The 27,386-nt window shown below is 41.9% G+C and overlaps 1 protein-coding gene across 8 annotated transcripts in view; it reads right to left on the bottom strand.

Annotated features, from left to right (window-relative positions):
• Positions 1-3,954: 3,954 nt before the first annotated feature.
• The window catches only part of gpatch8 (G patch domain containing 8), a 175,762-nt gene continuing 152,330 nt past the window's right edge, over positions 3,955-27,386 (bottom strand). For all 8 annotated transcript variants that reach the window (XM_070864496.1, XM_070864495.1, XM_070864499.1 and 5 more), the window contains 2 exons: positions 11,995-12,125; positions 3,955-10,695 (listed from right to left, as the gene is read on the bottom strand). In XM_070864496.1, the coding sequence (XP_070720597.1) occupies positions 6,795-10,695; positions 11,995-12,125 (4,032 nt within the window). In that variant the 3' untranslated portion in view covers positions 3,955-6,794. The remainder of the gene's footprint in view (positions 10,696-11,994; positions 12,126-27,386) is intronic.

Raw genomic sequence — 27,386 nt, 5'->3', positions numbered from 1 at the left:
AACGGACAGAAAACAAGAGATAAACGGGTCATTTTCAGGTTGGCAGGCTGTAACTAGTGGGGTGCTGCAAGGATCGGTGCTTGGACCTCAGCTATTTATAATTTATATTAATAACTTAGATGAAGGGACCGAGTGCAATGTATCCCAAGTTTGCTGATAATACAAAGCTAGGTGGAAAAGTAAGCTGTGAGGAGGACACAAAGAGCCTGCAAAGCGATATATACATTTAAGTGAATGGTCAATAGGTGGCAGATAGAGTATAATGTGAGAAAACATGGTTATTCACTCTGGTAGGAAGAACAGAAAAACAGAATTTAAAAAAAATGGTAACTATTAAATATGTTAGTGTTCAGAAAGATTTAGGTGTCCTTGTACAGGAAACACAAAGTTAGCATGCAGGTACAGCAAGCAATTAGGAAGCAAATGGCATGCTGGCCTTTACTCCAAGGGGGTTGGAGTACAAGAATATGGAAGTCTTACTACAAATGTACAGGGCTTTGGTGAGACCACACCTGGAGTACTGTGCAGTTTTGATCTCTTTGTATAAGAAAGGACATACATGTCTTAGAGGCAGTGCAAAGAAAGTTCACTTGGTTGATCCATGGGATGAGAGAGTTGTCCGATGAAGAGAGATCGAGTAGATTGGGTCAATACTCTCTGAAGTTTAGAACAATCAGAGGTGATCTAATTGAAAGCTATAAAGATACTGAGGAGGACAGACAGGGTAGATGCTGAGAGGTTGTTTCCCCTGCTGGAGAGTCTAGAACTTGGGGGCATAATCTCAGGATAAGGGTTTGGCCATTTAAATAAAAAAGATTAGCATTTATATAGTGCCTTTCACAACCACTGGATGTCTCAAAGCGCTTTACAGCCAATACTTTTGGAGTGCAGTCACTGTTGTAATGTGGGAAATGCAGCAGACAATTTGCACACAGCAAGCTCCCACAAACAGCAATGTAATAATGATCAGATGATGTTTTTGTGATGTTGATTAAGGGATAAATATTGTCATGGGATCTTTTACGTTCACTAGAGAACAGGAGCTTTGGTTTAATGTCTGACTTCTAACTCTGACAGTGCAGCACTCCCTCAGCACTGCACTGGAGTGTCTGCCTAGATTTGTGTGCTCAAGTCCTGGAGTGGGACCTGAACCTACAACTTTCTGACTCAGAGGGGAGTGTGTTACACCCATTGAGCTGCAGCTGACACTATTAAGACTGAGATGAGGAACTTCTTCACTCAGAGGGCTGTGAATCTTTGGAATTCTCTACTCCAAAGGGCTGCGGATGCTGAATCGTTGAGTATACTTAAGGCTGAGATAGATCGATTTTTGAACTCTAGGGGGAATCGAGGGATATGGGGATCAGGCGGGAAAGTGGAGTTGTGGCCCAAGATCAGCCATGATCTTTTGAATGGGGGAGAAGGCTCAAAAGGACCAAATGGCCTACTTCTGGTTCCTAATTTTATGTAAATAAATAGCAAGAGCTGTCAATTGTACAGGGAAGAGCAGCCAGCCATTCTTCCTCCAAACACGGTACATTATAGCAATGAGTGAAGAAGTTCTCCGGGAACATTATCCACAAACACAGATCAAGAGTTTTTTCTGCAAAGGAGATTGGGCAGTGAGACCAAGACAGCTGAAGGCAGAGCCACGAATGGTAGGGCAAAGCCAGAGACAAAGGAACTGAGAGTTTGGGGAGAGGGATTGTAGGGCTGGAGGTTACAGAAATAAGGAGGGATAGGACCATGCAAGGATTTAAATATAAGGATTAGAATTTTACTTGAGGGATTGGGGAACTGAGAGCCACCACAGATCAGTGAGCACAATGGCTATAGGGAAGCTGGTCTTGGTGCAGGATTGATGGTCAGCCAGGATAGCATTGAAGCAATTGGGTCTGGAGGTGATAAAGGCATCAACAAGGGCTTTAGTGGCAGATGAGCCGAGGTGAGGCAAAGGCAGGTCATGTTTGGGAGGTGGAAATTGGTGGTCTTTACGATGAGAGGATATGGGGTTAAGTTCAGCTCATAATTGGACACCTAGGATGCGCCCAATCTGGTTCAACCTGAGACAATGGCCAGGAAGGAAGTTGGAGCTGGTGGTGGGCAAACACAATGGGTTTGGTCTTCCCAATGTTTAACTGTAGGGAAGTTAGCACACTTAATATGTCTAGTCACTGTGTAGCAGCTAAGAAATAGAATCCTGAACTACATCACCAAGGCAAATCAGTGGAGTCCAAGGCAAAGGATATCATATTGAAACTATACAGTACTCTGGTGTGACCATTACCTAGAATATGATGTCCAATGCTGATCACCAAGGCACAAGAGAATAGCTACAAGCCCTAGAAATAGTCTAGCGCAGAGCCATAGGACAGATCTCTAGCATCAAATTATATAGAAGTTACAAAATGGAAACAGATCATTCGGCTCAACAAGTCGTTGGTGTTTATGCTCCACACGAGCAGCAATCCTAATTTCATGTGCCTACTGTTTCCATATTTGAAGCAGCAAGGATACGAAATTGAGTAAGGGACAGAAAGCAGAGTAGTGGTGAACAGTTGTTTTTCAGACTGGATGGATGTATGCAGTGGTGTCACCCAGCGGTCGGTGTTGGGACCACCGCTTTGTTTGATGAATATTTTTACACAGCAAGTTGTTCGGATGTGGAATGTACTGCCGGAATGGCCGGTGGAAGCAGATTCATGAATAACTTTCAAAAGGGAATTGGATAAATACTTGAATGGAAAAATATGCAGGCCGACGGGGAAAGAGCAGGGGAGTGGGACTAACTAGCACAGGCACGATGAGCCGAATGGCCTCCTTCTGTTCTGCATCATTCGCTTGTGCTCAAACTTGTAAAAAGAAAATTGAGAACCATAAAGCTCTTCTAATAGAGCAACAAAAAGAATTGGTGCTCCCAGACAGGGTAATGAGAGCACGAATATTGGAATAATTTAAGATGCTGATGTGATAATTGAGGGGGGTGGGAGCTGCTTAATTTGTGGATGGCTGAAATTGAGGGGGGGCGAATTTCATTCCTCATCCCTATTGGTATTGACAACTTTCAAAATCAAATATTCAAAAAAAGCAGTGTTGAACTTCTGAAAAATATTAGTTCTGTTGTACATTACAAAATGGGAAAAGGCATTGTATAAAAAGTGAAGACTGCTGTGAATGGGAGAGAAAGAACTGTGCGTGGTTCACAGCAAAGCCTTATATACGTAGTGTAAGGAAGGTCATCTGATGAAAAAGGTAACACAAGGGCCCATTCTTCCTACACGGTCCCTATTTGATACCCTCCCAGATGACAAATTGCAGCTGCCTGTGGAAGCTTCAAATCTAGATAACGAGAAGCATGTTATAAGCACAAGGTGCTGTGATATGCTGCACACTCAATGTATAGTAAATTAATCGATGATGAATGCTAACTCCTTATTTCAGCATTCAACAGGATGTTCCTATTCTGAAGCTGCCCATTGCACAAATCACACTTCTACCATTTAAGGCAGATCCCCAAACCAATGACTTCACGAATGAGGGAAGATCATTTTATCCTGACTTTCCATGGGCCATGCCATGACATCCACCAGTAACTAGTTAAGAAACAAGCAGTGTCAACAAAATGCAACACCAATAGCTGTCTCCTTGTAGTGGAAAATAGCCAAGTCCAAAACCAATAGTTATGACAGATATAAATTGACAACTTTAGAGTAAGCATAGCATCGAAGCACTACTTGAGCTAATCACATCTTTCTTGGCACGTTGCAAAATTACTATTCCACCGTAGGAGTTTTCACTCCATCTTTTCCACCCATGTCCATTCTATCACTAGAAATAGACTTCTTAGGACGGCAGTGGTGACTGGGCCAGATCTTCGAATGTCCATGTTTCCACACTTTGATGCAAGGACAGCAGCAGCAGCAAGTTCAGTATCAGAAATAAAGAAAAGCAGAGTTCACAAATTATCCATACTTTATTGTTATAAAGGTTTTCTCCTATTGTACAGTAATATTCTGCATGTTCTGGTGACAAAGTTAAATAAAATATGCAGTTTATGCTAGTTACATTTCTTTCTAGTTGTTATAGAACAGATTTTAAAACAGATGGAGGAAGCTGCTTTGTAAGGTGTTGGGGGTGTTTAGGAGACAGAATTGAATCAAAAAGCTCAAGATCAAACAGAACCGACTACATAGAAAAACACTTATCAAAAGAAATGTAGTCCATATTGAACACACCTTTATTTCATGATTAATAGTGTGCATTGAAACCGTGGCACTATCTGCTCAAACAGTGTTACTTGACTTTTTGTCATGGGCTGCGCCCAGATTGAAATAGTAATTGCGAAATTAGAACTCAGCCTTGTGATCTTTGAGGAAAAACTGGATTGACTCCTACAATAAGCAAATGACAAATCCAAATAATCAATTCTACACAACTGAAGATTGGACGCAGATTTCCCAAAGGGCAAGGCATTTACGGACCTGTGTGACGGTCTATTGCGAAGACTTACGGGTTTTGGTGCATTTGCCTATAATGGCTTGCATTCCCCATAATGTTATTAGACTGGTAGCAAACTCACATGAGATCTTGCTATTCAAATGTCTTAACATCCTCATACACACCAGGGCCTTTAATACTGTACTTTCCACCCTCCTGTATATAATACAATTGTTTTGAATACACAATCAGTTTTGAAGAATTGCGTAGGCGGAGTGGTTTTACTGGGTGACAAATCAAAAGACTGAAACCACCCTGTAACTACTGATCACAATCCAAATGCAAGCCATTTATAATCTCTACTAAATCTGAATTTGAAACATGAATTTAAAACAAATTCAATTTATTTTGCTATGCATATTGCAAGGCAGCAAGTGCATTTCATATTTCTGTGTCAACCACAAGCTTAACAATATCATTTGAAATGCAAACAGATTTAAGCCCACACCAGATACTTGCTATTATAAAAAAAAAATAGGATGTGAAGTAAATTAACCTGGGGCACAATAATGAGAAATTCAGTTTGATTTAATGATGTAAGTATAGCTTCTGATATGCAGTTACCAACGTAACAAACTCTCCAGTGGTGGAGCCTTTTCAGACCGCCAGACACTCGTGACATTATTTTCAGATGAAATTGTAGGAAAAGCATCCCTAGCAGTAAAGTTCCTGAACTGTGGAGAAGTCCCGTGAGTAAAACCTGGCTACTACAGTTAGTAAAAGAAACTCAACCTTGCAGAACTAAGTAGAGGTGATAATCGTATTAGGTGTCTGAATTGGTCTGGGAATAGAACTTACAGTAAAGCGAGAGGTGATTATATCACCAGTGTCAAAATATTTTTCCTGACATTAGTTACCCAAAAGCAAATTAACTGATTTTTTTTTTTAAATGGACACGGTGGCTTACTGGTTAATCTAATCGATCAGTTATAATTTATGGAAATTTCAGTCAGTTCTCGTGTCTGTATCCATTAGCTTATAGATTTACAAAACTCTCCCAAGCACCACTTTTTGCAGAGTTTTTGCGTTTTCACTGAATACTTTGTATATGCAAAAACTCAAAATAAACCAAACTTCAAGAAATTTTACATTTACAGTACATAAAAACTTCAAAAAATACATGGGTTTTGGTAAAATATACATGCTTAATTTCTGCCATAAACAGAAACTTATGACGTCTACCTTTACAAGGATTGCTCAACCTACAAACATATTTACACAAAGCACTATGTTAGAACAGTACCACAAAACCAAATGAATTTATTCTTTAAAAAATATTATTGCAGTACTCTGCATGTATGTCATTGTTTTGGATGAACCTACAAAAGCAGCATCACCTGTACAGAGTTCAGTGCAATTCTTCGCACTTTGTTTTAAATTATAACCTACAACTTATACAAAGCCTGTTGAGGTTTACAACAGCAATGGGAATAGACCTTTCCTCGCAAAGATTTTAGACATCTCTCTAAATTCCATTGCAACAGCAAAGCTAGTTTAGCTGAATCATGTTTTGATTTTTTTTTGAGAAGTTACAAAAAGGCTTCTCCATGCTTCTTTCAATACATCAGGGCCCCAAAAACTACATTCTCTCATTTACAATCCAAACTGTTGAAGCGGCTATGCAGAGCTTTTGGGGCAATCACACTCGGGCTCCTCCTCTTGGCAAGCCACACTGAGGCATGGCCTCCACAGGTATCAATCATTCACTTTATGAATATCTGTATACAAACCATGTTCCACTTTTCATGGTTACATTTTTTTGCAGCCATCACTGATCAGAAGTTATGGGATCACTCAAGTTTCAACATCCATTATTAGGATTCTTGCATCACTCAACAAAACCACCCCAATACCATCTACCATCCTATTTAATGCACACGTTACAAGGATTCTATAAAATGGAGACAGCTTGACTGGGATAGGCATTTATTTTCGCACTACGATGGGAGTTAGCAATGGGAGGCCAACCCACTGAATATAATATTGGTGCATTCGGTCACTTATAATTAAGGTATTTAATCTTGTGTCTAGTTGAGTAATGCACTGATGAGTTTTGGGACATCCACATAATCAGTTCTAACTTTTTTTTTAAATAAAGAAAATGGAAATCCCTGATATAACAAGCTCGCAAACTCTGCAACATATTCTTGGGCCTGAGCCTGAACTCTTTGGCTGTTGGAAAAAAAGATCAGTCTGAAATGCAACTACGCAGCATTTTCATACCAGACTAACTGTTCTTAGACTTATTTTAGTGAAATGAAGCCAGATGCCAATCTTTTTGTTCACCACAGCTTGCTTCAGGTGCCATGACTGGGAGGATGTTGGAGTTCCTGTCCGGAAAAGATAGGATGGAGGAAAGGATGGAGATGGAGAGCGGAGGCTCCGGCGCCGGCAGGCCGAGGGGTAAAGAGAGCGGGGTAGAGTGCATGTGGGACTGGGTGAAGGGCCAGGGGGCCTGCGTGGATGGCTGACGCAGGTATGATGTGTATTGGGTGGCTAGTCAGAAAAGTGGCAGGATGAGTAGGGTAGATGGATGGTGTGATATGCGACAGAGAAATGGGGGTTAGGTGAGGCTGGGGTATGTGATGGATTTGAGCAAGAGTCTGTGGGTGTGGGTGGGGATGAATACCCATAGCAGCAGCTGCAGCTGCCTGATGCTGTAATATAGCATGGTGGACAGTAGTGATAGACGTCGCTGTTGCTGATGGCTGCTGGATGTGAAATTGTTGGAGGGTTGGAGCAGGAGCTAAGGCAGTTGAGGTAGGGTAAGTCTTCACTTGTTTAGCTAGAAGCTGCTGTTGGATATGCTGTTGAGCTGCCTGTTGTAGTTTACTATATTTCTCCATTTCTTCAGGGGTGAATGTTATCGGCTGTCTATCAAGCGGGGCCATTGATGAATCTGCGTCCTCCTGGAAATCCTCTTCAATTTCTTGCACTTCCGTCTGTGGAATATAATTAGAGAATGGCTCTGGATCGGGTGCAAAATGCATCATAACAGCTTCACTAGCATCAGATGGTCCTAATTCTGAAGGTTCTGGGATGACTTCAGTTGGTGTGGTTACATCAGAAACGTAAGGATCGGAGATAGTTTGAGATTCCAATGGAAAACTAGGAACAAACTGGGTTTCACAAGAAATTGGTGGAATTTTCTCATTTACAGCTGTTTCTTCAATTTCAGGTTTTTCTTCTCCAGTTGGAATCTCTCCTTGCACTGTCCACGTTGGTAGTTGACAGATTTCCTCCTTTGTCACATCCTTAGGCTCTGCAATACACTGCTCCTCTTCCTTGTCCCCTTTCTCCAAGCAAACATCTTCTATTTTCTTTGTTGCAGGCTTTTTGATTGTAGGTAGTTTTCCTATTAAAGGAAGCAGCGCCTTATTGCCTAAAGCTGGGGGAAGCTTAGGCCCAAAATAACCCTGTGGGGGATCTTTTAGTTTAATTCCTACTTTATTCGATGTTGCTGCTGCTTCATTATTTGTTTCGGATTTCTTTTCAAACCTTTTAGACTGGATCTTTTCCAACAGCTGTTTTGCTGTTAAGGAGTTCCTTTCTTCTTGTGTTGGCTCATTTTCTAAATGCATTTTACCTGCGCTGGGGGTGCTGCTGGGATTTCGATGGAAATTGCTGCCTGATCTTGTGCCATCCCCTTTGTTTTCTACATTTCTCAAAAAGTCACCTTTCTTCCCCAACAGTCTGCTTCTGCTGTAACAGGGAGATTTTGACCGATATACCCGATCTCTTGAAAAAGACCGACTGGGGTTCCTTCGACTGGACCGTCTATCACCGGAGCTATCGTGGCTGTGAGATCCTTTGTCTCTTGAGATGGATCTGCGTGAGGTGCGGTGCCGGGAGCCACCACTGCGGTTGCGGCTATAGCTACGTCCCCGTTTCCAGCTCCGCTGCGTTGCGCTCTGACTGCGCCGCTTGCTTCGGCTCCTGCTATGACTGCTACTGCGAGTTCGACTTCGGCTTCGCATTCTGGTGATGGTCCGAGCCCTTGTCCGAGTTCGTGTTCTTCCCCTGCTGCTACTTCTGGACCGGCTTCTACTTCGTCTGTAGTCGTCGTCTGAAGAAGAATATTTGTGCTTTTTCCCTTTGTGTCTCGATCTTCTATAGTCATAATCTGAATCATGAGATCGTTTGGAGCAATGGGACCGATCACTGTAGTCACTGTAACTATCAGAATAGCTTCTTCGATGACTGTATCTACTGCAGTCTGAGGAGGCATCGGACCCAGATGAATATGACCTATGTGACGATCGCTGGGAGGATGAATGACGCCTCCTTGATCTTCGAGAATAGCTTCTGTCACTCCTTGAATCATAATCGTCACTGTAACGAGAGGAGGATTTTTGCCTGGATCGTTTTCTATGAGATTCATCGTAACTATCAGATTCTTCATCCCTGCTGCTGTCTCGGCTCCTCTGCGCAGTTCGGCTCGCTTTCCGAGAAGGCGCTCTTTTCTTTGAATCACTAGATGTCCCCGTCTTCTGCTTTTTGCTACTGGGCTCCTCAGAACAATCTTCCTTTCTACTGCTGTCGCCATCTTCAACAGCGGCAGTTGTATGTTGGGAATCTTGTGACCTGTGTCTTTTCTTCTGCACGTGGCCACTTTCCTCCACAGCCTTTATTGTAGCCACCTGTACAGTGGGTCCTATAGCAGTGTCTTTGCTTTTCTCGTCTATATTTTTACTCTTGCGTTTATGCTTTTTCTTCTTCTTCGAAGTCCCATCGCCTGCTTCACCTTCCTTCGACTTCTCCTTTTCCTCGTTAGTTTTCTCCTTCAAGTGCTTGCCTGATTTTTTGTGCTTCTTTTTCTTTTTATGTTTGTGTGATTTCACGCTCTTGTTTTTTTTACTGGTGTTTTTGTTGCTTTCACCAGCTTGGACTTCAGATTTGCTTACACTTGGGGAAGGCTGTTCTTGTGGCTTAATGTCCCCTTCACTTGCTGCTGTCTTCATTGCCGTCTTCGATTCAGCTTTACTGGGGTTTATGCTCGCCGTGTCCAGTGAATCTTGATCAGTGTTCTGTGCATTTACATTCTCGCGGTCTTTTTGTTTGTTTTTTCCTTTGGTATCCCTATTCCGTGCCAGTTTAAACTCAAAGTAGAGGGGATTGCAACTATAAGAGATGCATGGTTCACTCTTCGTAACCATCAACAATTCTGAGGGCCACTGAAGTGTGGTACTTTCATCTTTGCTTAAGACTGGGAAAAAGGGCCCAGTCGGCTGTTTAGGCCCGTTGAGGACTTCTTTATTTGCTGAACTCTTTTGTTTTCCTCCTTCTTCACAAGCACTAGGTTTTGCTGGTGTGGTCTCAGAATTCTGCTTACCGACGGTCTCAAGGGACTTTGCTTTTTTATCGGGCTCTGGGTCTGTTGTGTGATTGGTAGTATCATTGTCTTGTACAGCAGGCGTCTCGCTTTCCATACATTCTTCTCCTTTGTTTTCCTGAGGTGTCAAAATATTTTGCAAATCTGGGCTATTTTTTGTGGTCTCTAAATTTTTCTTGTTGCCACACATATCCGACTCTTCTGTAGCTTTCATAAACAACAGAAATGGAAAGTTAGGTTTCACTTTACAATGTGCAGGAGGAATGTAATGATAATACTCGGGTTCTGACTGACTGCTTTCATCCTCTTTTTTCATCATCTTTTTCAATTTTGATAAGGTACTATTTATAGAGTCATTATCACTTTCTGATTGACTAGCCCCTTCAGTCTTATCAGAGTTTGCTGTGGTTTCGGCCTCCATCAACTTTGGTGATCCTTGATCAGAGGTCACTTTATCATCGGGATTTGTTGTTTCAGATTCATTTGGCTCCTCTGCAACATCACTGAACACTGAAGCTGAAAAGTCAAGTCTGACCGGTGCCTTTTTTGCAAAAGAAAATGACACCCCTAGCTTTTGTAAGGGAGTGCCAGAATTGTTCTTAAGCTGGCTGATGCTAAAAGATTGGACTGGCTGGTTGCTCTGACATGAACCTGCAGCACTTCCACTAACGCAATGACCTGTGTTGTCAGCTTCTTCTCTGCTATCTGCCGACGTGCTGTCAGATACGCTCCTGTTAACAGGAGGTGACATCGGCCCACTTGTCTTTGCTCCAGCATCATCACTTGTGCCAACATCTTTCTTGTCATTAGCATCTTCATCAACAGCCACAGTCGTAGCTCTGAACATAGGTCCGCTTCCTGGGGCGCTGTACAAAAAACAAAACAAGTCGTCAACTAATACTGCAGATGACTGACTGATATTTTAGCTTTGTCAAGAAAACAAGCAATTAATTTTAGACAGATAAAAATCACAGGCATCAAGTGCTAAAGCTATAGAGAAGCACAAGTAGCAGAATATATAAAGGAAAAACTGCAAATGCTGAAAATTTGAAATAAAAACAGAAAATGCTGGAAATGCACAGCAAGTCAGTCAGCATTGAAGAAGTAGGTTAATGTTTCTAGTATAGACCCTTTATTAGGACTGCTCTGACAAAGGAGGCTACACCTGAAACCACCTTTTCAGTTATTGATGGACCGGCTGCGCACTTCTATTTTCTGTTTTTATTACAATTAGCGACAGTTCGCTTGAGGCATATCTGTGAGGCATTGCCACCTAAAGAAAAGCATGGCCAGCAATTCTTGACAATTAGGATCAGTGGAAAAAAAAATTCCAAGCAAAATGCAGAAGGTCAAACAGTTTAAAAAGAAGCTACAACACCAGATGAAGATCTGTCATAATGGATCAAAACATCTTGGCAGAAGCACAAGACTTGTACAGCACTGAAGAGAGCGTCCTGCATGTTTCAAAACAAAGGAAAAAAATAACACTCAAAAGGCACTTCTCCTTGACATAGTATTGAATTTTTCCATTTGAATCAGAATGACGTAAAAGAAAACCCCAATAGATTTAACACCGCAATAAATTTTAAAATTCTGTGTTTTATTTCTAAAGATATGCCACTCAAATTTTTCTATTTCCCTCTTGATCAGATTCCTCAGCTAGGATGATGATATGATAAACCCCAGAATCCAACTGTGCAAAGTTGAAGTGAGAAACTGCAGGCAGCTGCACGAGGTTGTAGGAAACTGGGACCATTGTATTTTTTCAGAGCAACGCTCTAGGTGGCTCCATTGTACTGTCTTCCAATTCCGGGAATGCATAATACTGGAAAAGATACATTTTCACCCAGCCATTTAGGAAAGCCAATGACATAGCTCAATGGCCAACTTAGGAACTGACCATAGGTCCAGTACTTTTGAATCGAAAATGGCATGTGGTCCAGGGATATCGATGGGGCAGGGAAAGGAAATTTCAGTATTTTTTAAGCAACATAAATAGCTGAAACAGAACACTCTACCTCAGAAAGTAATATAGAACTTTCTTGCACGACAGTCAAGATGACGCCCCAAAGAGACACACATTTAATATTAAAAGGATGCGACCATTTGACATAGGTTATAATTAGAAATGGGGTGGAAGCTGCTCTGGGCAATATAATACATACCATTCCTGCTGCTTGCGCTGCTCTGCAAGCTCGTGGAGACGCCGAAGTGCCTTCTCCTGCTTTCTCTCATCTTTTCGGGATCTTGAGGAAACATTGCGAGCAAATTCTCTTTGCTTTAGGTCTTTTAATCTCTACGGTGGCAAAAGTAAAAAAAAAACACAAACATTTCAATTATGCCCTCAAAAATGAAAAATAAATTCTGATGAAAAATGTTCCAGGGAAGTCAGCTGTTTTTTTGGATGGACTTGAAGAATGTTACTAGAAACTATTCAAATAAACAAATCTTCCCAATGAACCACCACTTTAGGTAGTGCATGCAATCTATGGCAAGATTGTAAATCGGTTCCTTTTTGAGGATAAAGTTAGGGGTGGAGGAGTCGTCATCTATGCAGGGTCAATGATCCTTCAGGTTAACCACCAGAACAATTTTCTCCAAGATGGTGGATTGTGCCACAGCATTATATTAGTGCCTTATCATTGCTGCTCTATTCCATTCTTCCAGCACAGAGATTTAAATAGCAATCTGTCCTCCCGATTCCAAGCACGGTCCAGGCACCCTTGGCAGATTTAAACTTGGAGCAAGGGAGATACAGGGGCAGATATTAAATATCAGCAGCGGAAGCCAAGGTTGCAAGACAGGAGGGAGAGCTGTTATTTAAATATTACTGTGTTGGATGAACAGTAGATAGGAAGGGATTGGCTGAAATAAGAAAAGTGAATATGTATTTGTAGACATCGCTGATATGAAAGGGAGAATACTGGTGGGTCGAAGCTCTGCAAAATGATACAAGAATTGTGGATTTTGGGGTGAAACTTTGGAAGCATGGGGAAGTCATCTTACATGCGAGTATATACTCTAGGTTTCTTCATCTATCATTTTGATGCATGTTAGCAAAATAGAAATCATGGCAATATAGCAACAGGAGTTTGTATTTTGTTGACCCTTTTGCATCTTGCATTATATTGAGTGATTACTAAAGACCATTTTCTTTTAAACTTACCTTTTAGAAGTGGTAAACAGTAGCATGGGCTTGATTTCCTGAAATAGGCAGTGGACACTTTGGGCTGAGAAGAGGCTTTTTTTTTTTATAGATTGAAGTTTTCTTTAAGCAATGATCGTTACTACATTTACAACTTTAACAAAAGAATTCCATACTGTAGAAGGGTAAACTAAATGTGAAAGGTTGACCTAGAAAAAACAGTATGGCCTTCTAACAACATTAAACAGTACAAGGAAGAAACAAAAAGCGATGTCCCAGTTAGGAGGATGTTTTTCCTGTGTTGGTGTTACTATGTTATGCAACTTTGACCCGATACTTTCAGGCAAAAATATTGACACACAAGCAAGTTATGCAGGTCATCTACACTTTTTATACCACCACCATCATCATCATAGGCAGTCCCTCGAAATAGAGGAAGGCTTGCTTCCACTCTAAAAGTGAGTCCTCAGATGACTGAACAGTCCAATATGGGAATTACAGTCTCTGTCACAGGTGGGACAGTCAGTCATTGAAGGAAGGGGTGGGTGGGGAGTCTGGTTTGCCGCACGCTCTTTCCGCTGTCTGCGCTTAGTTTCTGCATGCTCTCGGCAACAAGAATCGAGGTGCTCAACGCCCTCCCGGATGCTCTTCCTCCACTTTGAGCGGTCTTGGGTCAGGGATTCCAGGTGCCGGTGGGGATGTTGCACCTTACATCACTTCTATATTTGTTATTAATATCAAAACAGTTACGTATCCTAATAACTGTTAAAGATAGGTTATTTATTTAATCTAATACTGCAAAGTTTAAAAAAAAATAAAAGCACCAGTGACCTGCCCTATATACAGTTAACAGCTGAAAACATTTATAGAATCCTAGCTGCTGTATTTATCACAGAATCAGAAAAAGTTATGGCACAGAGGGTGACCATTTAGCACTGTGTCTGTGCAGGCTGACAAAGATCTGTCGAGCCCAATCCCACCTTCCAGCTCTTGGTCCGTTGCCTTGCAGGTGTTTATCGAGGCTTGATTTTATTAAATGCCAGAATTTAAAACTGTTCACAGCTCTACCATTATGGAAATCTATTCTGCAGAATGGTAGATTTATTATGCAAGATTTATTATATTGCAATGTTTTATTTAGTTCAGGCTTTGGCTGCTCACATTAGCATGAGGAAGAGAGCTTCAGGGGGACATGAACAGAGAAGAACCCTGGAAGGAGTAAAGGAACAACGGTCTGCTACTTTGAGAGCAAGATCAGAGGCAGAAGATCAATGATAGAGCAGCACCTTTAGGAAATGGAATTATATAGAGATGATCAATATCAGAGCAGCAATTGGGGGTGGGGGCAGGTAAAAGAATGAAGAGGAGAAAAACCACAAGAACAGTGTCCTAAAGAGGAAGTATGGTGGAGCAGTTGTTAAAATAGATTAGGTTTACAGGGGCAGAAGAGCTGGGTAGTCAATGGATTTTAAATATTTTACACATTTTGATAATGCTGCTGGCATTGCAGGCTGAAAATGTTCTGTTGTAGATTAGATACTGGAGCCTGAAGAAAACAGACATCATAGGAAGAAAGACTGGGATCTAGAAGCTTACTTCAATTTGGTTTAGGGTCATTTCGAGCCTCAAGACAGATCTGTTTTAGCAGAGTTGGTATGAAGATAAATGCACATGATGTGATGTACTATTTTAGGCTGGTTTTTAAATATTACTGGTATGTACCAAGTGTACTGGTAATTATGTCAGGTTAAGATTAGTGATGGGTTGATTGAATCTGCACTAACTGTAATTAATTTGTGCTCTAAATTTTATTTTAGACTGATTTCCTCCTGGCATTCAGTTGTAGCAGCTTCCACCTAACATTAACCTTATCTTATGCATCTTCAGATCGCCCTACTTCCCCCTGAGGAAAGCTTATTATAGAACATAACCTACACTCAAGATGGCATCACCTGCAACCCATGCTAGAGAAGCCTTCAGAGATCAGCTTGTTAGTTGGAAAGGATTAGATGATGAGCAGGAATGAAGTGGTGTAGCACACCTCCAAGAATTGCTGATGGGAGCTTATTCTGCAAAGAATCCAATAATATCCTATACGAAGATATCAGCAGTTATTTTTTTTTTTTAATTTAAAAATAGTTGCACTTTGAAAGTGAGACATTAGGTGTTAGAGTTGAACTATTTGTGATATTAACCCAAAATGTATTTGCTCTTAATGTGAAGTTTGGAACTCTCAATTTAAAAAGGGTTAGAAATCAGAATAGAACTTAGCATTTATGCAACCATTTAATATAATTTTGAAAATAATTTAAATGCTTGCAATATCTTTTTAATCCCATACATTTTAATAAAACCACGGTGGTTTCTGTGTTGGGAGATTACAATGGTTATCACAATAGGAAAATACAATCCCTACATGTTTCTTCTACAAGTCACCTAGACCATCACTACATTCCACACCCATAAACGGTAATCATTTTAATTCCCATGCAATATGAGATGGAGAAAACATGGCATAAATTCATCAAAATTTCTTAAAAATACAGTTTAGAGCCAAGTTGTTACTGGTTAACACAGGCTAGAAACAATGCGTTTAGATTACATTCACACCCCATCTCAACTCATCTTTTGTTTCTTTGCTTGTTCCATTACCATCTCATTTTTGCACATTATCCCTTTTGTCTCTCTAATCTCTCCTGCCTTCCACCCTATCACAGACCTTCCCTTTTGTTCTTTCCTCCCTTCCCCCTTTCACTGCCCCCACACTTCCTTAAGAATCTGTTACATCTCAAACTTTTCCAGTTCTGACGAAGGGTCAGAGACCTGAAACGTTAACTCTGTTTATCTCCACAGATGCTGCTCAACCTGCTGAGATTTCCAGCGTTTTCTTGTTTGTTACTTTTTATTATTTGAGACCTGACATTTGTGCGCAGAATGTTTCTGTGCAGCATCCAGTGCGTTGGCAGCAGTTACTCTGTTTAATAAAAACAAACCATTCGGCAAGTTGCATCTTAGTAAAAATAGGAGATTTACATTGCACATTTTTGCTAATCATTTACAGGGTTAGCTGCAATGCTGACCACCTCAAAACTTTGAAATTTGATACAATCAAACTATAAATTTGGTTCCAAGAAAATGTATCATTAACTTCTTTTCAGAGGCCATTAGTCACGTTCATCAAATTTCACTAGAATAAAAAGAACTGGTGCTGGGTTAGAAGAATCTGCCTTGTGGTATTTCAAACAGATGTATAAATTAAGCCTTCTCAAAGCAAAAATGTCAACTGACAGGGATATTTGTATGAACTACTTTATCATTTGTAGACCCAAAATTATTACCCAAGATTCACCCAACATTGTTGATATTTTCAAAAATCATATTGCATGCTTTGCTGAAGATAGCTGTCTATATACCTGTGTATAGATCTCCTGCAGTACTTAGAGACAGCTGCCTGCAGTAAAGTGTAGTAAATGCTCATTAAAAGTAGCATTATTGGCTAAACCCTTCTACAACTCTAGGCCTAAGATGTTTTAATATATTACAGTGAAGATGTCAAGTTTCACAGATGACAGTGATAATTATAGTTTAATCAGATGCTTCATCTGGGACTAGAAATACTGAAACAAAGATTATAAATTTAAATTTTAACAATTTTAAATGCTCAGCGCTATAGCTCAGGCTCTGAATAAATAAGCCTTCCAGATGGGAGGGCAGCATAAACAGCTTTTGGACATCTTTAAAGTATCTGGTGATGCCTCTCCCTTTGCAGCCAGAACAAATGACCTGCAGTATGGACTATTTCCAGAGTTGGAGGTTTCCCCTGTTGAATTCAGGTGACATCCTTTCCACTGAAGAAGTGTATCAAGTGGCACTGGGATTCATACCCATACATTGATGGTTAGGAGCATGTCTTAACTGTTAACGATTATATAACCAGTTTTAAGTGAGGACTGCGCCATGAGCAAAATGCTTCACTCAACAGTTAAATCTGACAGTCGGACATAAAAAAATCCCACAAAATTAACAATGCTTTTTATGACAGAAGCATCATGGGGTAAGCTGCACATTAGGAGATTACAAAACTACATGAAGGACCTGTGCACTAAATGATGCAGCACAAAATAGGCAGCACACGGAATATAACTACAGGGCACTAATATGAGGAAACTCACTCATGTTATCTGGACTCCAAAATATAGGATATGTTTTCAATACATCAGCTGAAAATGCCACACCATGAAAAGAAAAAGTAAAAAAATACGAGTGCAGGTGGAGGAAGAAAATAAGCATTAAACAGTCAGCACTTAATTTCTCTGCAAGCAATGTGCTAGTACTGTATTGACATTGTGCAACATCTAGGATCAGCTAGGTTTAATTTATTTCCCCAAAAAGGTGGCAGGCTCTAGCAATAAAGAAACAAAATTATTTTGACTCTTAAGGGAGATAGAACAGCATAAGCATCCATGTTTAATTGCCTTTTCTTTTGATCCAAAAAAAGACAGACATGCATTTCTATCGCATCTTTCATGACCACTGGATGTCTCAAAGCGCTTTACAGTCAATGAAATACTTTTTGAAGTGCAGTCACTATTGAAATGTAGGAAAAATGCAGCAGCCAATTTGTGCACATCAAACTAATAATGACCAGATAATCTGTTTTAATGGTGTTGGTTGAGCGATAAATAATGGCCAGGACACTGGGGATATCTCCCCTGCTCTTCTTCAAAATAGTGCCATGGGATCTTTTACGTCCACCAGAGAGAGCAGACGAGGCCTCGGTTTAACTCCCTCAGTACTGCATTGGAGTGTCTAGATTTTTGTCCTCAAATCTCTGGAGTGCAAGGGGGCTACCATCATCATCATTGGCAGTCCCTCGAATCGAGGATGACTTGCTTCCACGTCAAGAAGTTCACAGATGTTTCAATGATGGACCCAAAATTCCAGGTCCAAACTAAATCTTGAAGGGTGGAAGATGCCTGTGCTTGGATTTTTTTTAACGTGTGGTGACCGTTGCACACCAGCCACCAAACGGGCTTGAAAGAGCTAGATCTTGGTCCAGTAGCAAGGATTAACCAAGATGACTGAAGACCAGCTCTGCTGCACGGACCTAGTGCGCACACATATCGCAATGGTGTTACCAACGGAGCCACTGGCTGACAGTCAATCCCTGACAGTCCAGGGATCCATTCTTAAAAATGGACTATTTCCAGAGTTGGAGGTTTCCCCTGTTCATTTCAGGTGACATCCTTTCTACTGAAGAAGTGCATTCCTGCCGATGTGAAGGGAATCCCAGCAAATTGTGTCCTACCCTAGGAATATAACTTGCAGTGACAATTTCATCTGGCATATTTTCAGATCAATCTGGAAAGAGCCTTTATATCCCAGCCAAATAATGGGCAAGGTTCCCCCTCCCTAACCTCCATTAAGAACACTGATTTTGCAGCAAGAAAAATATCCTACCGGAGCACACCAAGGGGAAATTCACTTGGTTACTTAAAAAAAAAAATTGTTTTAATAAAAATCCCTATTGTTATAAAAACTGTTGTACTCATCCACTGCAATTAGCCAAAACCTGACCCCCCCATCACAGAAACTGTACAACACATATCGAGTAACCAATGTCTAACAGTACACTACAATTCAATAATACATTCAAGGGATTCAGGCGGCATCAGAAACCACAAGATGGCCCAGCTTATAATGATCATCTGATCCTTAAGATTGAATTGCAGTTTCTACCATGCTCCCAGCTACCCTTTATTTTATGCAATAAAAGGCTCCTAGAATTTTGCTGCACCGTCTCAATTTCTGCAGCTAATTGGTAAGTGGTCTAAACATTTTTACATGTTAAGCAAAGTGTAATGGAATTTATTTTGGATTAAAATTACAGCGCGTTTTAGAGAGGCACTTGGAACTGTAAACTTGTAGCTAGCTACCTGATGAGAGGAAACAAGGAAATTGGAGCCAGAGCAGAGACCTGGAGCAGGATGGGACAATATAGCCAGCAGTAGATTGATGGCTTAGGATGCCCAGGTTATGGTAGCAGAAACAGTGGGATCCTCAGGAATGGTAACAGAGTAGGAAAGCAGGCAGCAGATGAATAGTCAGCATTTTAGTTAAGATGGAAGTCTCCAATGAGCAGAGGTACAAGCACAGGCATACTGTTAACTAAGTTGATTATGCCTCTGCTACCACTCCTGCTGTCAATTCTGCCACTTGTGTGGCGGGGGGGAAAATCCATGGCTATTTTTGCAGTCAAGGAACTGCAGAGTGCTAGGGCCTCGGAATACAGTTCAGCAATTCAATCCTCACTTCTGGTCTTCAGAATCACCAACCAGTACACAAACCTAGTACTGTAGTTCCTGGAAGTGTGCTGAAGAAGCGAGTAAGCAGATCTCAGGTCACAAATTTTACTACTGGTAGAAAAGAAACTTGTGCAATTTTCAGAGTTCAAAAGCACTTTATAACACCGTGTTCAAGTCTTGGTTCTCATGGGGCATGCGGGTATATACACATCATAGGGACCAACGTTCCTATTAAGCTGCTTGACCGCACAGCTGACTCGAGATCCCACGCAGCCGGTGAGCCGGCTTCCCAATGCAAAACAACACACATTCGCGCAAGTTTGAATGAGCCACGCAGCCCCTCAAAATATTAGGGGGACCATTGATTGGGACCACACACCAAGTTTAACTCCATGTTCCCATTAATTTTCATACACCTTACATCACTGATATTAATGGATATTGGTGATCAGATTTAGGATTTATCCACCAATGAGGCATCAGCACTAAAAAAAAAAGCCCTTTCGAAACCTTTAGGCCCACAGAATTCAAACAGGACAAACCAGGGTGGGGGGTAAGAGAAATTATGCAACATTAGGGCCACAGGTTGGGCACCCCTGCTCTTTGAGCCAAACTGCAGGAATGGTACAGAGGAGATTTACGAGGATGTTGCTGGGAGTAGAGAATCTAAAGCTATGAGGACAGATTGGATAGTATGGGTTTGTTTTCCTTGAAACAGAAGAGGCTGAGGGGAGACCTCATTGAGGTGTATAAAATTATGAGGGGCCTAGATATAGTGGATAGGAAGGACCTATTTCCCTTTGCAGAGGGGTCAACAATCAGGGGGCATAAATTTAAAGTAATTGGTGGAAGGTTTAGAGGGGATTGGAGGGGCAATTTCTTCACGCAAAGGGTTGTGGGGGCCTGGAACTCACTGCCTGAAAGGGTGGTAGAGGCAGAAACCCTCACCACATTTAAAAAGTACTTGAATGTGCACCTGAAGTGCCATAACCTGCAGGGTTACAAACCAAGAGCTGGAAAGTGGGATTCGGCTGGATAGCCTCGTCGGCCGGCGTGGACATGATGGGCCGAAATGGCCTCCTTCCATGCTGTAAATTTCTATGATTCTAGTTTTGTTAACTTTCCTTCAGCTTGTAATTTTGCGCTACTCGATTTGAAGATGAATGCAGCAAGACTGAAGGAATACACTGAAATGATCAGATTAAAGATTGTCCTTTATCCCCACCTCCAAAAGTACATATAATTAGCGACTTAACGCATTATGACAATCAAAAGTATTAGGATAACATCCCCTCCATCTTTCTCAAGTACAGTCCATGAGACATATTGCGTTATTACTGTCTTTTGGTAATCCGATTCACTGGTGCTTTGAACGAGAAAAAGTGCTGCAGTGCATCTTCAAGGCCATCATAGGCGGTCCCTCGTATCGAGGATGACTTGCTTTTACGCCAAAAAGGGATGAGTTCACAGGTGTTTCAATGAAGGACCTAATATTTTAGGTGCCGAACTACATGTTGAAGGGTGGAAGATGCCTGTGCGTGGATTTTTTTTTAACGTGTAGTGGCCATTGCACACCAGCCACCACATGGGCTTGACAGAGCTAGGTCTTAGTCCAGTGGCAAGGATTAACCAAGACGACTGGAGACCAGCTCTGCTGCACGGACCTAGAGCGCACACATATCACAGTGTGGACTGGCCCGTGCTGCCCCTGGGCCCTCGCTTCTCCTGGGCCCCGATCACGTCGCTCCACGATCTCTCGCCACTCCTGCTGTATCTGCCTATGCTCCAATCGCCGACCTGGACCTTGGTGATGTCTAATCCAGTCGTTCTCTTCACAGCTGTTACTTTCCAGCACGTGCTGTACCTTGAAGTGGTTATGCTCGTTTGAAGGCCCCGACCTGTTGATGGTCCTTGCAGGTCGGGGCCACCGTGTGGAATCGGGCCGCACACTGCTCCAGTTTCATTATCACCTGGTGCTGCATTTCCTCACTGGCAGGGATGGGGAGGGGGACGTGGCCGGGGGAATCCCTCAATTCCCCTCCACCCATTTTTACCCTCAGTTCCCCCTCCCCCCATTTACCCTCAGTCCCTCCCTCCCCCATTTACCCTCCGTTCCCCCTCCCCCCATTTACCCTCAGTCCCCCTCCCCCCATTTACCCTCAGTCCCTCCCTCCCGTCCTGACATAGCCCGGCACCGCTGAACATGGGACGTCATTCTATCAACATGACAGCCCGCTGCTATGTTGAGTGTCCATCTTCAAGGTAGTTACAGGGTGAATCATTCTCATCAATCATTACGCGGGAGACATCAGCAACCGGCTGTATACTCCCACTTTGGATGTAACGCCACTTCCACATAATACAAAAGGATGTGTAGATTTTCAAGGCTAGTGCTCGTCACGTCAAACATTAAGGAGCAATATCTTTTTTTTTAAATTTAGTCTCAAATATTTTTCAGAGTATCCACATAAACTCTCAGGAATGTCACAGGGTAGAATAGACTTCAATATTGGAGCATTGTGCAACATTTGAAATTCGTGTAAACACTTGATGCTTGGCAATGCCACGGATACTGAAATAATCCCATTACGATACAGCTGCAATAGTGAGATTTGCCCCAAAGACATAAGTTTGGACTGACTGAATTTATTGCATGGAAATTGCAATGTTTTAAATAAAAAGGTATATCAATATTAAATTTTGATATGGTGAGGTAAAGTGATGTTGGTGCAGCAATGTCCTGCACCAAATAAATGCATTTGAATATTGTAACTTTTTCCAGGACTGTAAAGCTATGGAACTCCTGGCCTCCGTCAATTTTTTTAAATCTCAGACAACCTGCAGACTTTCAATACTCAAGCTTGATTTCACCTAGCCACCTTCAATTCATGTGTGTCCCCCTCACCCCACCCCGCCCCCCACCTCCGCACACCAATAAATGTGCAGTAAATTGTCTTGAAGTGCAGAATTAAAATTTTGTTTTCCCTATTTATGTTGAACTCATGTTGAAAAATGGCTCCATAAATGTCAGCAACCCCCTTTCCTGAAACTCCTCAGAGCGCTCATTCGACACATTGGACAGTGTCAATTAATATTCAACTGTCCAAGACATCATAGCTGAATCTGATCATGTCCCAAAGTAACATTAATATATTCACATGATTATGAACTTTCCTCAACCACAGAGGTTTCCATTTATTAACACTACTGCACTAGGATCATTTTTCAAAACAAGCAAAAAAAGTCATCACTTGTTTTCACATTGATTTATACAATTGAAGGTAAACTGTACTTGCTAATTTTATTTTAAATAATGTTGCTCAGTTATTCTAGCGTTAGAGAATTAGACATCATTTTCAAGGGCGTGCTTTTGAATCTCCCGTCTTGAGTGCAAGAACTAGGTTGAGAGTCATGGGCAAGCTGCCAAAGCAACAGCCAGCTGGCTGGAAAACTGGCATAGTCTGCAAAGTGCATTTGCGTCAACAGATATAGTGACATGCACAAATATCATTGAAAATTCCCATGGTCCAGCCCATGAAATCCTTACAGCTGAAGGAGCTGAAGGACAACCTAACAGTTTGAAGTGAAGGGTTAACTAGGACAGAAGAATAATTTCCAAAAATATTATTTTTGAAGGGAAAGGGAATAATATTTTCACAATGAAAAAACAAGCTTTCATAAACCATGGCTGAGAATGCAAACAGGAGTGTCAGATAGAAAATGATTGAACTGTGAATGGCATGAAACAACCTCCCCATTTCTCCACCTTGGTCTTTGAATCATTTTAAGGCAGACACAAATGACTTTCTCTCCTTCTGGGGAAGTGCCTCACCTCTACTGAGTACATCCCTCTCCTAGACTTTTGAGTTGAAATTGGGAGCTTGGCATAAAGCAATCTAGCAAACAAACCTGTCTCCTACAGTATTTTCTATGTATTCAAATCATGATATGAAATGAAGAGGAACAAATCAATGGCCCAAGTTTTATAGAGAATTTTGTTCTGTTTTAGCATCCGTTTTTTAAAAAAGTGATAACGAGAAATGATTTATGACACAAACCAGATATCATTTTGTTACAGAAGAGACTGAAACGTGGAAACCATCCAACTGTTGGGTATTCTGAAACTGGAGGGTAATAAATTGATAGCGATATGAATGAGTGATGAGACTAAAGGCTCTGCTATATTATCCAAATAGGTAGATCAGTTCTGTCAAAAATTGACATAACTTATTTAAAGATTAGCACAAAAATACTGTTCCTGTTATCAACTCAAGCAAATATTTGAATACTCCAGGGCTAAGCTTTCTGGAGTTAGTTAATTGACTTTATGCTTGAACCATTTTTTGGACCACGGCTGGACAATGAGGGATGAACAATTACCAGGAAAGTTAGGGAAAGCACAATTTCATTTACACACGGGGGCCGAAATTGGTCGAAACCAATGATCCGCCCATTTCTCGGCAGTATATCGTTGCATACCGCCGGGGTGGTGTGTGCCCGATTTTGATGAATTTTTTCTCGGCGGTATGCCAAGCGGGGTGTAGTGGGTGGTGTGTAGGCGGTGAGTCCTTTTCACTCGGGCAATCTTCGGCTCCCGAGTTGTGTGCACGCGCATGAGACTGCCAGCCCGAGATCGCTGTGGAGGTATGTACACTATTCCTTTGTACAAAATAGCTTTATTATTTTGATTGGAGGTTTTGTTTACTAATGCTTTTAAATGAGGTTTGATACATGGGGAACTTAATGGGCGCGGGGGGAAGAGAGATCGTTGCTGCATTGAGGGGGGGGGGGGTAGACAAAATTTTGATTTTACAGCTAAAGATGCATACGACCAACTGAAGATAGACAAAACCACCTTTTCTTGGGCGGTCTGCAGGGTTGGCGGTAAGTGATGAATTTGGCAATTTTGGGCTGTATGTCGACAGTGTGCATGGGCAGATGGTATGTATACCGCCCAGCAGTATGTCGCTGATGAATTTTCTGCTGGACGGTATTTTGGTATTTTTTGATGAATTTCGCGATTTTGTTGCGGTATGTCAGCCAATTTGGGGATGGAGTATAAAAGCAGGGAAGTCTTGCTACAGTTATACAGGGTATTGGTGAGGCCACACCTAGAATAATGCATGCAGTTTTGGTTTCCATACTTACGAAAGGATATACTTGCTTTGGAGGCAATTCAGAGAAGGTTCACTAGGTTGATACTGGGGAAGAGGGGGTTGACTTATGAGGAAAGGTTGACTAGGTTGGGCCTCTACTCATTGGAATTCAGAAGAATGACAGGTGATCTTATCGAACACATAAGATTATGAGGGGGCTTGACAAGGTGGATGGAGAGAGGATGTTTCCACTGATGGGGGAGACTAGAACTAGAGGGCATAATCTTAGAATAAGGGGCCGCCCATTTAAAACTGAGATGAGGATTAATTTCTTCTCCGAGGGTTGTAAATCTGTGGAACCAACTAGGGGGGGAGGCCATCTTAGACTGGGTGTTATGTAATGAGAGAGGATTAATTAGCAATCTCTTTGTGCGAGGCCCCTTGGGGAAGAGTGACCATAATATGGTGGAATTCTGCATTAGGATGGAGAATGAAACAGTTAATTCAGAGACCATGGTCCAGAACTTAAAGAAGGCTAACTTTGAAGGTATGAGGCGTGAATTGGCTGGGATGGATTGCCGAATGATACTTAAGGGGTTGACTGTGGATGGGCAATGGCAGACATTTAGAGACCGCATGGATGAACTACAACAATTGTACATTCCTGTCTGGCGTAAAAATAAAAAAGGGAACGTGGCTCAACCGTGGCTATCAAGGGAAATCAGGGATAGTATTAAAGCCAAGGAAGTGGCATACAAATTGGCCAGAAATAGCAGCGAACCCGGGGACTGGGAGAAATTTAGAACTCAGCAGAGGAGGACAAAGGGTTTGATTAGGGCAGGGAAAATGGAGTATGAGAAGAAGCTTGCAGGGAACATTAAGACGGACTGCAAAACTTTCTATAGATATGTAAAGAGAAAAAGGTTAGTAAAGACAAACGTAGGTCCCCTGCAGTCAGAATCAGGGGAAGTCATAACGGGGAACAAAGAAATGGCGGACCAATTGAACAAGTACTTTGGTTCGGTATTCACGAAGGAGGACACAAACAACCTTCCGGTTATAAAAGGGGTCGGGGGGTCTAGTAAGGAGGAGGAACTGAGGGAAATCCTTATTAGCTGGGAAATTGTGTTGGGGAAATTGATGGGATTGAAGGCCGATAAATCCCCAGGGCCTGATGGACTGCATCCTAGAGTACTTAAGGAGGTGGCCTTGGAAATAGTGGATGCATTGACAGTCATTTTCCAACATTCCATTGACTCTGGATCAGTTCCTATAGAGTGGAGGGTAGCCAATGTAACCCCACTTTTTAAAAAAGGAGGGAGAGAGAAAACAGGGAATTATAGACCGGTCAGCCTGACATCGGTAGTGGGTAAAATGATGGAATCAATTATTAAGGATGTCATAGCAGTGCATTTGGAAAGAGGTGACATGATAGGTCCAAGTCAGCATGGATTTGTGAAAGGGAAATCATGCTTGACAAATCTTCTGGAATTTTTTGAGGATGTTTCCAGTAGAGTGGACAAGGGAGAACCAGTTGATGTGGTATATTTGGACTTTCAGAAGGCGTTCGACAAGGTCCCACACAAGAGATTGATGTGCAAAGTTAGAGCCGCCATCCCAGGAATCAGTCTGGTGAACCTTCGCTGCACTCCCTCAATAGCAAGAATGTCCTTCCTCAAGTTAGGAGACCAAAACTGTACACAAGGCCCTGTACAACTGTAGTAACACATCCCTGCCCCTGTACTCGAATCCACTCGCTATGAAGGCCAACATGCCATTTGCCTTCTTAACCGCCTGCTGTACCTGCATGCCAACCTTCAATGACTGATTTACCATGTCATCCAGGTCTCGCTGCACCTCCCCTTTTCCTAATCTGTCACCATTCAGATAATAGTCTGTCTCTCTGTTTTTACAACCAAAGTGGATAACCTCACATTTATCCACATTATACTACATCTGCCATGCATTTGCCCACTCACCTAACCTAACCAAGTCACTCTGCAGCCTCATAGCATCCTCCTCGCAGCTCACACTGCCACCCAACTTAGTGTCATCCGCAAATTTGGAGATACTACATTTAATCCCCTCGTCTAAATCATTAATGTACAATGTAAACAGCTGGGGCCCCAGCACAGAACCTTGCGGTATCCCACTAGTCACTGCCTGCCATTCTGACAAGTACCCAGTCTCCGGATTCGTTGCTATTTCTGGCCAATTTGTATGCCACTTCCTTGGTTTTAATACTATCCCTGATTTCCCTTGATAGCCACGGTTGAGCCGCCTTCCCTTTTTTATTTTTACGCCAGACAAGGATGTACAATTGTTGTAGCTTATCCATGCGGTCTCTAAATGTCTGCCACTGCCCATCCACTGTCAACCCCTTAAGTATCATTTGCCAATTTATCCTAGCCAATTCACGCCTCATACTTTCAAAGTTACCCTTCTTTCAGTTCTGGACCATGGTCTCTGAATTAACTGTTTCATTCTCCATCCTAATGTAGAATTCCACCAGATTATGGTCACTCTTCCCCAAGGGGCCTCGCACAATGAGATTTCTAATTAATCCTCTCTCATTACCCAACACCCAGTCTAAGATGGCCTCCCCCCTAGTTGGTTCCTCGACATATTGGTCTAGAAAACCATCCCTTATGCGCTCCAGGAAATCCTCCTCCACCGTATTGCTTCCAGTTTGGTTAGCCCAATCTATATGCATATTAAAGTCACCCATGATAACCGCTGCACCTTTATTGCATGCACCCCTAATTTCCTGTTTGATGCCCTCCCCAACATCACTATTGCTGTTTGGAGGTCTGTACACAACTCCCACTAATGTTTTTTGCCCTTTGGTGTTCTGCTGCTCTACCCATGTAGATTCCACATCATCCAAGCTGATGTCCTTCCTAACTATTGCATTAATCTCCTCTTTAACCAGCAAAGCTACCCCACCTCCTTTTCCTTTTATTCTATCCTTCCTGAATGTTGAATACCCTTGGATGTTGAGTTCCCAGCCT

This window comes from Pristiophorus japonicus, chromosome 21 (assembly GCF_044704955.1).
Source record: "Pristiophorus japonicus isolate sPriJap1 chromosome 21, sPriJap1.hap1, whole genome shotgun sequence".
Classification (NCBI taxonomy): Eukaryota; Metazoa; Chordata; class Chondrichthyes; family Pristiophoridae; genus Pristiophorus; species Pristiophorus japonicus.
Note: the sequence above shows the minus strand (reverse complement) of the source record. Positions and strands in the feature narration are given on the sequence as shown.